This window comes from Epinephelus moara, chromosome 12, assembly GCF_006386435.1.
Source record: "Epinephelus moara isolate mb chromosome 12, YSFRI_EMoa_1.0, whole genome shotgun sequence".
NCBI lineage: Eukaryota > Metazoa > Chordata > Actinopteri > Perciformes > Serranidae > Epinephelus > Epinephelus moara.
Window position 1 is genome coordinate 41,801,864 of NC_065517.1, and position 13,072 is coordinate 41,814,935.

General features: G+C 43.7%; 2 protein-coding genes across 3 annotated transcripts in view; both read left to right on the forward strand.

Moving 5' to 3' along the window:
- LOC126398287 (zinc finger protein DPF3) overlaps nucleotides 1-13,072 on the forward strand; it is a 423,217-nt gene that overhangs the window by 106,175 nt on the left and 303,970 nt on the right. The gene's annotated exons all lie outside the window — the stretch shown is intronic.
- On the forward strand, nucleotides 5,267-8,090 carry ccn2a (cellular communication network factor 2a). The gene is made up of 5 exons (XM_050057512.1): nucleotides 5,267-5,575; nucleotides 5,780-5,996; nucleotides 6,098-6,349; nucleotides 6,463-6,674; nucleotides 6,778-8,090. Exons 1-5 carry the CDS (start codon nucleotides 5,513-5,515, stop codon nucleotides 7,072-7,074), a joined length of 1,041 nt encoding a protein of 346 aa, XP_049913469.1. The 5' UTR covers nucleotides 5,267-5,512; the 3' UTR covers nucleotides 7,075-8,090.

Below are 13,072 nucleotides of genomic sequence, written 5' to 3' on the forward strand. Positions count from 1 at the left end.
GCAAACCTCAGAGATATCCATACTTGGTCATACTTGATGCTATCGGTTTAAAAAAACAGTTCAATCAACCAAAGCTTGAAAATTACAACCGGATTTCACTTTATCTTCAAACAACATCCCTTAAAAACACTCGAAAAACTGCTTGTGATGCAAGATAAACTGACTTAAAGGCCCAGTGTGGAAGATTTAGGGTGGCTTAGTGGCATCTAGCAGTGAGGATTGCAAACTTTTTTTTACCAGGAGCTGAATTATCTGCAGAGGTCTTTCTGCTCCAAAACAAACAGATGCAGTGATTAAAATTAGTAAAAATGCTGAATAAAGCTAGAAATCACTTTTTCTCCAATGCTCTGCGGCATGTAGCAGAGGGGCCGCTCGCCCTGCACATGCTAATGTGTCTTTGTCTTTTTCCTCTAATAACCTAAGATCTGACGAAGACGTTGAGAAGATTTTAACCAGGAGCTCATTTATCTGCAGAGGTCTCTTACTCTTGAAAGCATTTTTAAAGATCTGTGTTTTCAGATGCTCTTATTGCGTAGGGGCTGCAAACCATGGCGGCCAACACGAAAATGCAAAAATGCAAAAACATGAATGGCCCCATCTAGAGCCACTGTTTGGTTTGTCCGTTCTGGACGACTTAAGATGCTCTCACACCTGCCCTGTTTGGTTCAGTTCAATCAAACTCAAGTTCGTTTTCCCCCTAAGTGCGTTTAAGCAGGTGTGAACACAGCAAAACAACCGGACCGAGACCTTCTTAAAGAGGTGGTCTCGGTCCGGTTCCAAAGGAACTCTGGTGCGGTTGGTTTGTGGTGAGAAGGTGTTCCGACCTGGATGTGAAGCAACTGCAGTCACATGACACATTGTTTGGGTTAAACATGAGCATGTTACAGTCCTGGAGGATTATTAATGTGCACCTCCTCCTGTACTGCCTTAATATGCACATTCAGCACATCCAATGCATCAAAACATTGTTTTCTAGTTGGAGCCGCGCCTCGTTTTCAAACTGTATGGTTTGACTAAAATGAACAATGACAGCAATATAGTCCACGATGAGCAGCGCTAAAATCAACCTGCGTAGTTGTCCCTCCATTGTGACATTAGAAAGTGTCACATTTATCTTGCAAGTGTACTCTTCTTCAACGTTTGCTTTACTTCCTGGATTTTTCCCACATGGAAATTCTGACCAATCAAGAGCAGCTTTCTCACACAAGGCATTTGATCTGGTCCTCTTGTAAATGCTGCCGTGAGAACACGAACCAACTCTAGGCAATTATGCAACTTTGGAACAACATGAGTCCCTGATTCAGACCAGAGGAGACCCCTCTAGGGCTGACAGCAGCCTTAAAAACATGGTGGTGCAACATGGCGAACTCCGTACATGAGGACCAAAAACATGGTGGTGCAACATGGCGAACTCCGTACATGAGGACCCACTCCTTATGTAGATATTAACATCTTATTCTAAGGTCAGGAAATCACAACAATTCTTATTTTCAGGTGATTATACACCACAGAAAACTATACTTATTATATTGTATTCCATTTCTGCCAGTATATCCCTGCAAATCCTAGACACTGGGCCTTTAATACAAAACAAAAAAAACACCCCGACAGAAGCTGCATTACTCTGCACGTAGGATAAAAATATCAGCCATCTGAGTGTTGTTTTGCAGCGTGGCCAGAGCACGTTCCTCCATCAAGCTGTTTCCTTTAGGTATCATGCAGTTGAAGTTTAGGCCCTGAGGCTGTGATGACTAGACTGACAGCACACACACACACACACACACACACACACACACACACACACACACACTCTGGTCTGTTTTGACGGCCATCACACTTTCACTCAGACTGTGTTTTTCCTTGCTCAGATGGTCTAATAGGAGTCCCTACTGTACTGAGCCAGCACAGAGAAAGAACATATCCTTATTAGGAAGAGATCAGGCGTCCATATATGGAAAAGCTTCCTCTGTAGTAACAGCCCTGTCTGCTGGCTTCTCACTCACATTCCTTCAGCTCCAGGTTTCTCTGGGAGTTTTTCATTTCCGATTCGCTGGCTGGAGAAGGAGCAGGGCCGCCTTTCATAAGAGTCTAGCCTGGTGTGTGATCCCCTTTTTCAAAAAAATACACAAACCTCCGTCTAGCCTCTTTCCTGCAATCCTCCACTCTGGGGTTTGATGTAGTAAAATAAGCCTGGCCGGGGACAGGGCACACCTGGCCTTTTCAAGTTCGTCATAGACTAAACCTCATTAGGCAGGTGAGAAGCCAGAGAACATGTAGCCTTTGTTCCCGTAATATCTGCCTTCATGGGCCGGGCTGCACTTTCACTAAAGTCGACTCAGGATTTTTAATCACGATTTGTCCTGACTAAGACCCTCGGAGTCAAAACGCCCAGTCAAATGTGTAATGTAATCCCAAGCCTTTGTTTTCAGCAGAATCCCTGAAAAAGAAAAAGACAAAAAGCCTTTTCGGGAAGAAAGAAAATCAGCCTAATGCTCAAATCAACAAACATCCATTACCGGCAGTGCCATTAACTGAGAACATTGGTCTTTGTCTCCTAAATACCTGTCCTGAATTCCTTGGCAGGACGGCACATTCAGCTCAGGTAACTCAGGAAACGGACCATCAGGATCATCTTGTCACATTCAGCAGCAGAAACAAATGGCAGACAAATACAAAGCTCATATTCTTTTACCCATTTGCCAAATCTATTCGATTGTATATCAGCTAAACTTGAGTCATATGACTTTGCATCACAGATAAGGAAATCTCTATCTGCTTCCTTTCAAATATAATGGAAATAGACGGCACTCCTGGTTTGGCTTTTGGTGCTCAAAGCGCCAAAATGAAAAACTAAACAGGAACGTCTCTTTGCAGAAATCATGACCCGGTCACTCAAGATAATCTGCAGACTTTATTGTGAGCAGTTTCATGTAGGAACTATTTTCTTTCTACCAAATTACACCGTGCAGAAGAAAGCATGCATCATGCTTATGTGGTGCTTCTCAAAGTCAAAGATGCTTCCCAGGTAGGACAGGTTCTTCCAAGTCAGGTGCTACAGAGGCTAGGCAAGACTTCTTCCTAGCATTTGGTGATCGCACATTGGAACAGGCTAACAAGTGCCCAGGTGTTTCGTTGAAGACGCCCTGCCTTCAATTCCTGCAAATTGTGCGTGAAGAATTGTGGGTACTTCATGCCCGCTGAGGATACACACATGCATCCTTGAAAATTCTCTAAAGGAAGGACTCAGCCCTAGGTAGAATTTGAAGGATCCTTGACATTAGCAGGATTTGATGGCGTACCCTCCTTGAAATTCAGACGTTTAAGGATCCTTCCTTAACTTTGAGAAGCACCAATCCACTAGAGTCTCCTGGTCATGACAGCACGAGATGTCAACAGCAAGTTGAGTTGTACTGTTAGCTAGCTCAATGGTGCTAGGTAGGCTAGCAGTAGATGCACGCTTCCTTCTGTTGGTATTGTACGTTTCTTCATTCATTCATTTTCCGTAACCACTTACCCTGTTAGGAGTCGCGGGGGGGTGGAGCCTATCCCAGCTGACACTGGGTGAGAGGCAGGGTTCACCCTGGACAGGTCACCAGACTATCACAGGGCTGACACATAGAGACAGACAACCATTCACACTCACATTCACACCTACGGACAATTTAGAGTCAGCAATTAACCTGCATGTCTTTGGACTGTGGGAGGAAGCTGGAGACAATATTCAAGTCCCAGTGTCCACAAACGAGTACTTCGTAATGAACAGCGTCTCTTACTGTTGCTAAAATTGGCCAAATTTGTTGCCATATCAAACTACAAACATCATTAATCACAAATAAACAAGTTTCAACTATTAAATCTGATCAGGTTTTGGACCTTGTTCACTTTTGTGTCGGGATCCGCTGCAGACTGACTTGGCAGAGATGGCTGTCATCTTGTTTTTACATGGATTAGTGTATTGTGCTCTTACTACCACGAGATGGCACAAAAAGTGTCCACGAACGAGGACAACAGGTCTGAGTTAAGTAGAATGAAGTATAAGGTGGCGCAAACCCAAAATGTGATGTCATCATATGAGGACACAGGGTCTCAGGAGGTTATGACCCTTTGAAGGGGACTTGACCCATAGGTTGAGAAACGCAAGACTAAAATATCCCACTGCATATACTGTAGTCACAACTTGCTGCCATAGTAAGATGCTACTTATGCACTGATGTAACAGTATTAACAATCAGATTATACATAATTTTCTTAAAACAATTTCAATAGGATTTTAAATGCAGGACTTTTAATTGTAGTAGAGTATTTTCACAGTGGTATTGCTACTGTTACGTAAGTAAAGGATCCGAATACTTTTTAGTCTAACAGTGCTATTTTCAAATGAGTCACAAGGGAATCGGACGATTGCAAGATAAACAGCGTAGTCATGTGTATCATACTTCAGGATCGAAGGAAGTGTTTATGAACAAAATGCCTCACTCATGCAGAAGAGATCATAATGCGCTCGTAATGTGTTTTGCTTAAAGCTGCAGATCAGCCTCCTGATGTCAGTGCACAAAAATGCCCCTGCAGTGTCCCAGATGTAACCACACAAGTACAGAAGACAGAGTAACAAGAAGCTACAGCAGCTGCCAAGTCTGTGTGCAGGAGCGAGCACCTTGTTAGATAACCGGCTCAAGTTAATGACTCAAATGAACTTCCTTTCCCCAACAGCTCGCTGCTAATTTACTAAAGTACAGGCTGTCTGTGCGCCTTTGAAGCCAGAGCTGAGGAATGCTGTTGTGGGTTTAAAGTCTTAACCACACATTACACATCAGTCGGTTTATTTAATCGTGGCATGTTGAAGCATTTTTATTAGTTTCTACCTGTTGCTTTAAACGGTTCTTCCTTTATTTAAAGCTCTTTGTGCCTTCACTTTTGAACCGTGCTCAAGTTTTTTTTTTAATCTTCCTTTTTTGAAATTAATATTTATAGGTACCGGCTGTCTGTTTGTGAAGTCAGGCTTCAGGAATTCCCAGTGTGGGGTCCCAGGCCTCTAACCAGACTTAACCTCCCATTCCAGATGAAAGCCCGCTCTGAGAGAGAGACAGTGTTGTTTGGCCCGAGCAGCAGAGCCTTGCCTTCAGACAGCAGGAATGTGGGATGTCTGGAGTGGGGGTCAGGAAGCGAGGAAAGAATGCCAAGTATGTCCATGTTTGTCCAGGGCTGGCTCTCCATTCAGCCCCCAGTGACGTGCTGCGAGGGCCAGCGAGTATAAAGGGAGCTGAGCTCTGCAGTCAGAACTCAGATCAACTTCTCTACCGAAGCTAAACTCTAGCTTTCACCAAGAAAGAAAGAAAGACAGAAGGAAAGGAAAGCCTGTGACCGGAGCAGCAGAGAAACGCTACGAGACGGACGAGACAAGAGATCAACTTGATCAGAAACGGTTTCTCCAGCTCAAACTTTGAGACTAAAGGAAGACTTTCTCAACAAGACTTGAGGAAAAACTAGAATCTATTTCCACGAGGAAGAAAAGATGTCTGCTGGAATGAAGAAAATGATTTTGCTGCCTTTCCTGTGCGCCATGCTCGCATACATGGTAAGTCAAAAAACATAAAATGACTTTATGCTGCTGCTGTAGTTTCAGGCTTCGGAGCTCAGGCTTTAAACATAAAGGCAACGCACTGAGTCTCGTCAGAACATGACATAAGCTCTAGGCACTGTGTTCCCCATGTGCTGGTGATTACTGTAATACGCACTGTGGAGATGATATTTATCGAAGCGTGTGTCTGTGTGTGCTCAGGCTGCAGGTCAGGAGTGCAGCAACCAGTGTTCGTGCCCCTCCACTCCCCCTCAGTGCGCCCCAGGAGTGAGCCTGGTGCTGGACGGCTGTGGCTGCTGCAGGGTGTGCGCCAAGCAGATGGGGGAGCTCTGTGCTGATAAAGACGTCTGCGACCCACACAAAGGCCTCTACTGTGACTACGGAGCCCCCATCAACAGACACATTGGAGTGTGCACAGGTGAGCCACTGAAAATGACTTTCTCTGTGACTGTAGATCATTAACTGTCTTTCACGTATGAACCGAATCATGACCTTCTCCTTTGTTGTTTCCCCCTGCAGCTCGGGAGGGAGCCACCTGTGTGTTCGGAGGCATGATTTACAAGAGCGGAGAGACTTTCCAGAGCAGCTGCAAGTACCAGTGTACCTGTCTGGATGGAGCTGTGGGTTGTGTCCCTCTTTGCTCCATGGACATCAGGCTGCCCAGCCCAGACTGCCCCATGCCGAGACGTGTCAAGGTGCCAGGGAAATGCTGCGAGGAGTGGGCGTGTGATTCTCCCAACAGACACAGCTTCATGGGCTCTGCTTTGGCTGGTAAGTTAGTCTCCTTTTCTTCAAAGCACAGTCACTTTTCGTTGGTCTTCATACAGAGAGGAAACACAGTCAGGATGGTGTTTCTAATCCAGTGTTTGCTCCTGTGTTTACAGCCTACAGAGAGGAAGAGACCTATGGCCCTGATCTCTCCATGATGAGGGAGAACTGCCTGGTTCAGACTACTGAATGGAGCGCCTGCTCTAAGACTTGCGGCCTTGGGATCTCCACCAGGGTCACCAATGATAACCGCGAATGCCGCCTGGAGAAACAGACCCGGCTGTGTATGGTGCGACCATGCGAGTCCCAGCTGGAGCAGAGCATCAGGGTGAGTTATTTTTAAACTACACTGCTTTCATGACCTCTACAGATATCAGCACTTTAACATCCAAAGAATGCTTACTCAAGTTCTCCTCATTTTCCTCCTACAGAAAGGCAAAAAGTGCATCCGCACTCCCAGACTCTCCAAGCCCATGAAGTTCGAGATCTCCGGCTGCACCACCACCAAGTCCTACAGGCCAAAATTCTGCGGCGTCTGCTTGGATGGCCGCTGCTGCACCCCCCACAGAACCACCACCCTGCCCATGGAGTTCAAATGCCCTGACGGACAGGTCATGAAGAAGCACATGATGTTCATCAAGTCCTGCGCCTGCCACCACAACTGCCCCGGCGAGAACGACATCTTCGAGTCCATGTATTACAAGAAGATGATGGGAGACATGGCGTGAGCCACTGAAGGAACGAACGCAGCTTATGACTTGAAAACAAACAGAACTCCATCTCATTTTGCAGCTCAGTATATATGTTTTTTGTTAATGTTTTATTTTGTCTCATTGTAAAAGTAGTCCAGACACTCGTCTAAGTGTCTGTGTGTTTTGTACGGCTGGCGCACATCAGCCACATAGACTCAGACAGAGGGTTGCATAGCAGCTCCAAGAGATTCCTGCACTATAACTTCTATTTTTGACAAACCTACTGTCAGGTTGCCGCCCATTCCCCCTTGAAATCCCCTTTTAAAGACCCGTCCATTTTACTGTATGCATTTTTATACCTTATCTAAACCTTGACGTCCTCTCTAAACGAGGTGTCTAATAACTCCCCCCACCCTCCGAGCCCAGACCAGACCTGGAAACTCTAAGCAGCTGTAGAAGGAGCACGCAGACCACAGCAGGCCAGTGTTCCCCTGTCCAAACAGGTCTGAATGTGTCCTTGTGTGTGTGTGTGTGTGTGAGTGTGTGTGTGTTTGTGTCTGTTAGCGCAGGCCTGAATGTCGGCCTTGTCTCTGTGTTCACCCTGCTCACAGAGTAGAGGAAAGGTCAGAGTTTCCGCCCAGCATGTGGATGAGAAAGCGAGCAGCGTGCTGAGTTTAAGGTTAGATAAGGAACACAGTGGGCTTTGCCACGGCACTGAGAAAAAAAAAAAAAAAAAGACATGTTGACTATTACTGATTCAGGTCAGAAGGAAGAAACCAAGTGTCTATAGGAACAAAGTGTCTATTTTGTACAAGAATAGAAGACTGGAAGAATTGTTATTTCATTCCTTTTTGTATTGTTGTGTAAATGATGTATATATTTGTACAGTTTAAGTTAATTTAAAAGCCAAATGTGTTCTGTGCTTCGAAATGTATCGATAGTGTATGTTTGGTCGACAGTATTTTTTACTATTTTATTGAGAAGTGTGACAAAAATGTTACATGTTTCACTTTGTAGCTGGAAATAAAATGTTATATTTTTTTATACAAACACTTTTGTGTCTTCAATTCTGTTTGTTCCCTGAACTATAAGATCTGTTAACACCTCCGACTGAACATATTCACTGTTATCAGCGAAATCAGAGCATCACTTGTTCATGTTTAACTTTTTAACATCATTCAATATCACCATACCAGAGCCAGGGTGCAGGAAATCAACTGTGTTCAGTCACTACATCGAGTCTGCAGTCATTAAGGAAGAGGCTGTCTTTATGATAGTGGAGACTGGGTATGGTTGTAACGATGACAGTTGTAAAAGCACCACTTTCACCAAAAAGGGATGACCGATGAGTCATATAATACATTTACAGTATGACCACTTCCTTCTTGTCTTTGCATGTAAGATTTCAAAGCTATTTGAAGAAGAGTGCAGATTTTTTGAGGTGTTTTTTGGACCACATCTTTATTTTGATTAATACTGACACTGTTGAACTTAGAATTATGTAACTTGTATTAGATTAGAGAGCAGTCCGTTGGGTAAAATGTGAAGCATTTCATCTTTCCTTACTTCAAACCACTATGCTGCTACAGTTAGCTAAAATAGGGCTGACAGGAGTGGGAATGGTTGTAACACCTCTTCCAGTGACGACTAAACACGTTCTTTATCTGTCTCACTCCATTTTTTAGCATGTCAGGAGAGTTGGTAAGAAGAAGTGATAGTGATGAGCCTGCACACATACTGAAGTCTGCATCAGATGAGGTTAGACAGGCAAAGATAAGCACTTTTTACACAGAGATCTCACTGTAGGGCCGCTACAAAGTCCCTTCTTTCCTCCGCCTTTGCAATTTTACACAAAATCAACCACACGGTCAAGTCGTGGCTGCTCCAGTGTGTGATTTTGATTGCAAAAGAGGCGTGATGGCTGTGATGTGAAACACAACAGCATCGTTGACAGCGCAGTGTAACATTGGAATAACGAATAACAAATCTTTTGCCCTCTCTGCTAAATGACGGCTGATCTCTTCCTCCACTCAGAGGGCATGAAACTCACCAACATTATCATCATTGTTTTCCCAATTTGCAGACACTTTCGGTTACTGTTCTCCATTTTGAGTTAGCTGCTAACTGCTGCTATCTGCTTTTTAAATGTACTGGCTGTGGGTTGCACATAAACGGGTCAACAAAACGTCACACCCTTCCCGTTCATGATCCCGTCTTGCCGACTGTCCCTTTTACATAGACGTTGATTTAGCGTCATTCTTGGAACCCATCGGCTGTATTCGGCGTCTGACTTCCGGCAGACGGCGATACAGCCTCTGGGGGCAGACCCCCGATGTTTTGGCATTCCGGTTTGAGGAGGCGAATTTCCGTTTCCAACGATTCAGAGTTTGCAGTGACACCAATTATGTTCCACCTCGTTAGTTCACCGCACGGACCGTTTAACCTGGCAACAACTGCAGCCGGCTCAAACGTGATTGGTCAATATCATGCGGACTACAAACAGCCTACAAAAGGAAACCAGGGCTCTTCCGCTCTTCTTCTGGAGGCAAGATCTCCGGGGTTTGCCTACAGACTCTACACTCACTGAATGTAGAGTCTGTATGTAGAGACTAATTTAGCGCTGTCACTACCTCCACTGCCAGTTAAAAGGCGAGACAATCTGGCCCCATATTCCCATAAAACCACACCTTTAATAAATATTGTTGAAAATACTGAAGAAATGTTTCATCTTTAACTTCATGCCTTTTGGATATCAGGTCATTGTCTGCTTACTCAACAACTCACAGTAAATGAAATTTTGACCAGGGGTGCCCAAACATTTGCATGCCACTGTACCCCAGGTTGAGACAATGGAACCATTGGCGGTTATGAGACAATGAGCCTGAGGGCACAGATATGCAAAAGGCCCCACCACCTCTCCTACACAGGGACATAGCACATAGACATTGTGATGGTTTTGCATTTCTTTGTAGGCATTATGCATCCTTTTGTGGTTTTATGTCGCTTTGACTTAATTTTCAATCTTTGTGCTAGTTTTGACCCTTTTTCTAGTTCTTCTGTGTCTCTTTGCAGTTTATTTGCATCTTTCTGTGGTCACTATATGTGTGGGGGTTAATGGGTCCTCCATTGCTCGTCTGCAGCTGGTACAAAATGCTGCTGCACGACTTTTAACTGGTACACGCAAGCATGAGCACATTACACCAATTTTAGCATCACTTCATTGGCTGCCAGTTCATTTTAGGATCCATTTTAAAATGATTTCATTTGCTTTTAAAGCTCTTAACGGCCTTACCCCACCCTGCCTCTCTGAGTTGCTACAGCCTTTTATGTCTACCCGTTCCCTCAGGTCAGCTAACCAGCTGCTCCTGACAGTGCCTAAAACCAGGCTCAAGCACAGAGGAGATCGTGCATTCGCTGTGGCAGCTCCCAAACTATGGAACGATCTGCCACTGCACATCAGGCAGGCATCCTCACTGCCTGTTTTTAAAAATCTTCTTTAAACCCACCTGTTTCCCCTGGCTTTTAACACTGTGTAAGATGTTGTTTTTATGTTGTTGTTGTTTTTTTTTTTACATTTTCTATTTTCTAATTGTGCAAACTGTGTATTTCAACCTATTGTGTATTTTATAGTGCTTCTTATTTTCTCTGTACAGCACTTTGGGACCTCAGTGGTTGTTTTAAAGCGCTTTATAAATAAAGTTGGATTGGATTGGATTAGAGTCTCTTCTTCACATGCTCATGGTATTTTGAGTGACATTTGCAGGTGAAGGCCAGTTGGACCCCTGACTCTTTGAGCCCTCTGGCATGTGCCTTGCAGGGCCGTCCAGTTATCCATCCATGAATGGAATTCCTTGTATTTGACATCAGTGTATGAATTCTGTGACATAACTGAGAAGTTAGAAACTTTGCAATATGTAGTAGATGTATATTAAGGGTACTTAAATTTGAGAGCTCTAACACAGAAGTTCAGAGGTGCTGAGACAAAAAGTGTTACAACCATACCCTGTCTCCCCTAAAGATTCAATACAGTTTTAATCCCACCGCACAAATAACATATGTTGGTTTGTTCCTCCACTTCCTGCTTAAGATTATGTAACATCATTTACTGTAAAGCCTCCTTCAGTAAACAAAGAGGTTTAAAATATGTATGAGCTCTTATACAGCAAACAACATGAATAATGCACAGAACTGGTGGCTGTTTACTTAACTGCTCCCTATTCATCTAGTTAGCTGAACTCTAGCAGGAAATCTTAAATGTATTGTTTATGCATTATTGCAAAGCATTTTTCTCTTACATAAGACAGATGGAATAAATAATGAAACCCATTTCCACCTGTTTGTTGAAAAAAAAAATCCTGTAAGTAACTGGAGTGAAAAACTTTCTCAAAATACTAAGTTAGTATCTCAAAATAATGAGATACTAAACCATGATTTGGAGACAAGTAAGTCATTATTTCAAGAAAGTTCCTCATTGTTTTGGACAGTTTCTTATTGTGATGACTTACAGGATCTTTTTATTCCTCACGCTGACAGAAAAGGGCTTCCATGTTATAAATAAACCTTGGTTCCAGAGAACAAAAAAGAAATGTGCCAACCTGACTACTGTTGCATTTCAAATCTCCCTTTGCTGACAGCACTCACCTTTGGCAAAGAGGACTGAGTCAGTCTAATGTCGCCATCTGGTGCCCTTTTAATTTTGTTCGTTATGAACATGTTCAGCTTCACAGCCTAAAATAAATCTTCCTTAGCAACAGTATTAAAAAAGTGCTCAATCAGTACAATGCTTTGCTGCATAAAGTTCTTAATATAATATGTCTGACAAGTGTTGTCTTCTGTACAGACTGTGTGGTTACAGTCAGGACACAGCACTGACGTGACATCAGTGGCTGTTGTGTTCAGTTGTTCAGGGGTTAACTATAAAGTCAAACCTGGCTCTTCTTTTTCTTTGTCAACTTAAAATTATAATTCCACCATTTCTATAGCGTGTTAAATTTGTTAATGATTTTGTCGTTCAAAACCACCTGAAATTTTTAGCAATTCTTCGCTTATTATGCGTTCCTCTTTGTGTTCAGGCTTTTTAAAGGGATAGTTCACAGTTTTTGAAGTGGGGTTGAGGAACATCCGTATTCTCAGTCACTGTATTACATACAGATGTCTGTTGGCCCCCCAGTTTGGAGAAGTGGCAGGAATGTTGACAGAGAAGCTATAAGCAATGTACTGCTGTGGATGAGTTGCAGCAACTAAAATGTATTTCAGTCAGGAACACTTTAGTAAAAGAAAACTTTCCTCGGGCCTAAACAGAAAGAGCACGTCTCTCTGCCCTTCCAGGCGCTTACGAGGAAAGCCTGAGGCAGAGAGAGCACATCTCCCTGCCCTTCCATGCATCTACATGGAAAGCCTAAGGCAGGGAGAGCAGCAGCAAAGACCCCCGGGAACAGAACAGAGCAGCATCAATGACAAACAGAAATGACAGCACGAAAAGGAGGAGCTGGGGTGGAGGCATGTTGCAAAGCAGCTTGCAGAGGAAGCAGCAACAGGAGGTTTAAAGTAGTTTAAATAGGGTGCTCTGAATGAGATTCGGTTGCATAGAAAGGAATCATGTGATCTATCAGCTGACTCCCTTCCATCAACCAGCTGCTCCGTCAGTTGATTGGACTGTTTGAGATCAGCTGATGTAGCTGAGCTTGACATTGCTAACGCTATGCTCAGTATTAGCCACCTAAAAATGTTCCACTTAAAAGAATTCTACAACAGTTTAAGTGTACACGATGTTGAGAGCGTTTTCACCACTTCACCTTCTCTTCAGACAACCCTTTCTGACGGGGAAGCTGTCAACAGCTTCAGTTCCCCATCTACGCTCTTGTCAAAGCCAGATTGCACTGAGAAAAACCGTAATTTAAAATCGCTGAACACAGGAGCTGCTGGTCCACTTCCTCCATCAGTTTAAATAGTTTGAGTTAGTGTGTGACCTTGGTGAATCTGAACTAACCCTATAAAATGTCAAAGTCACACAATAACACAAACAGTTTAACTG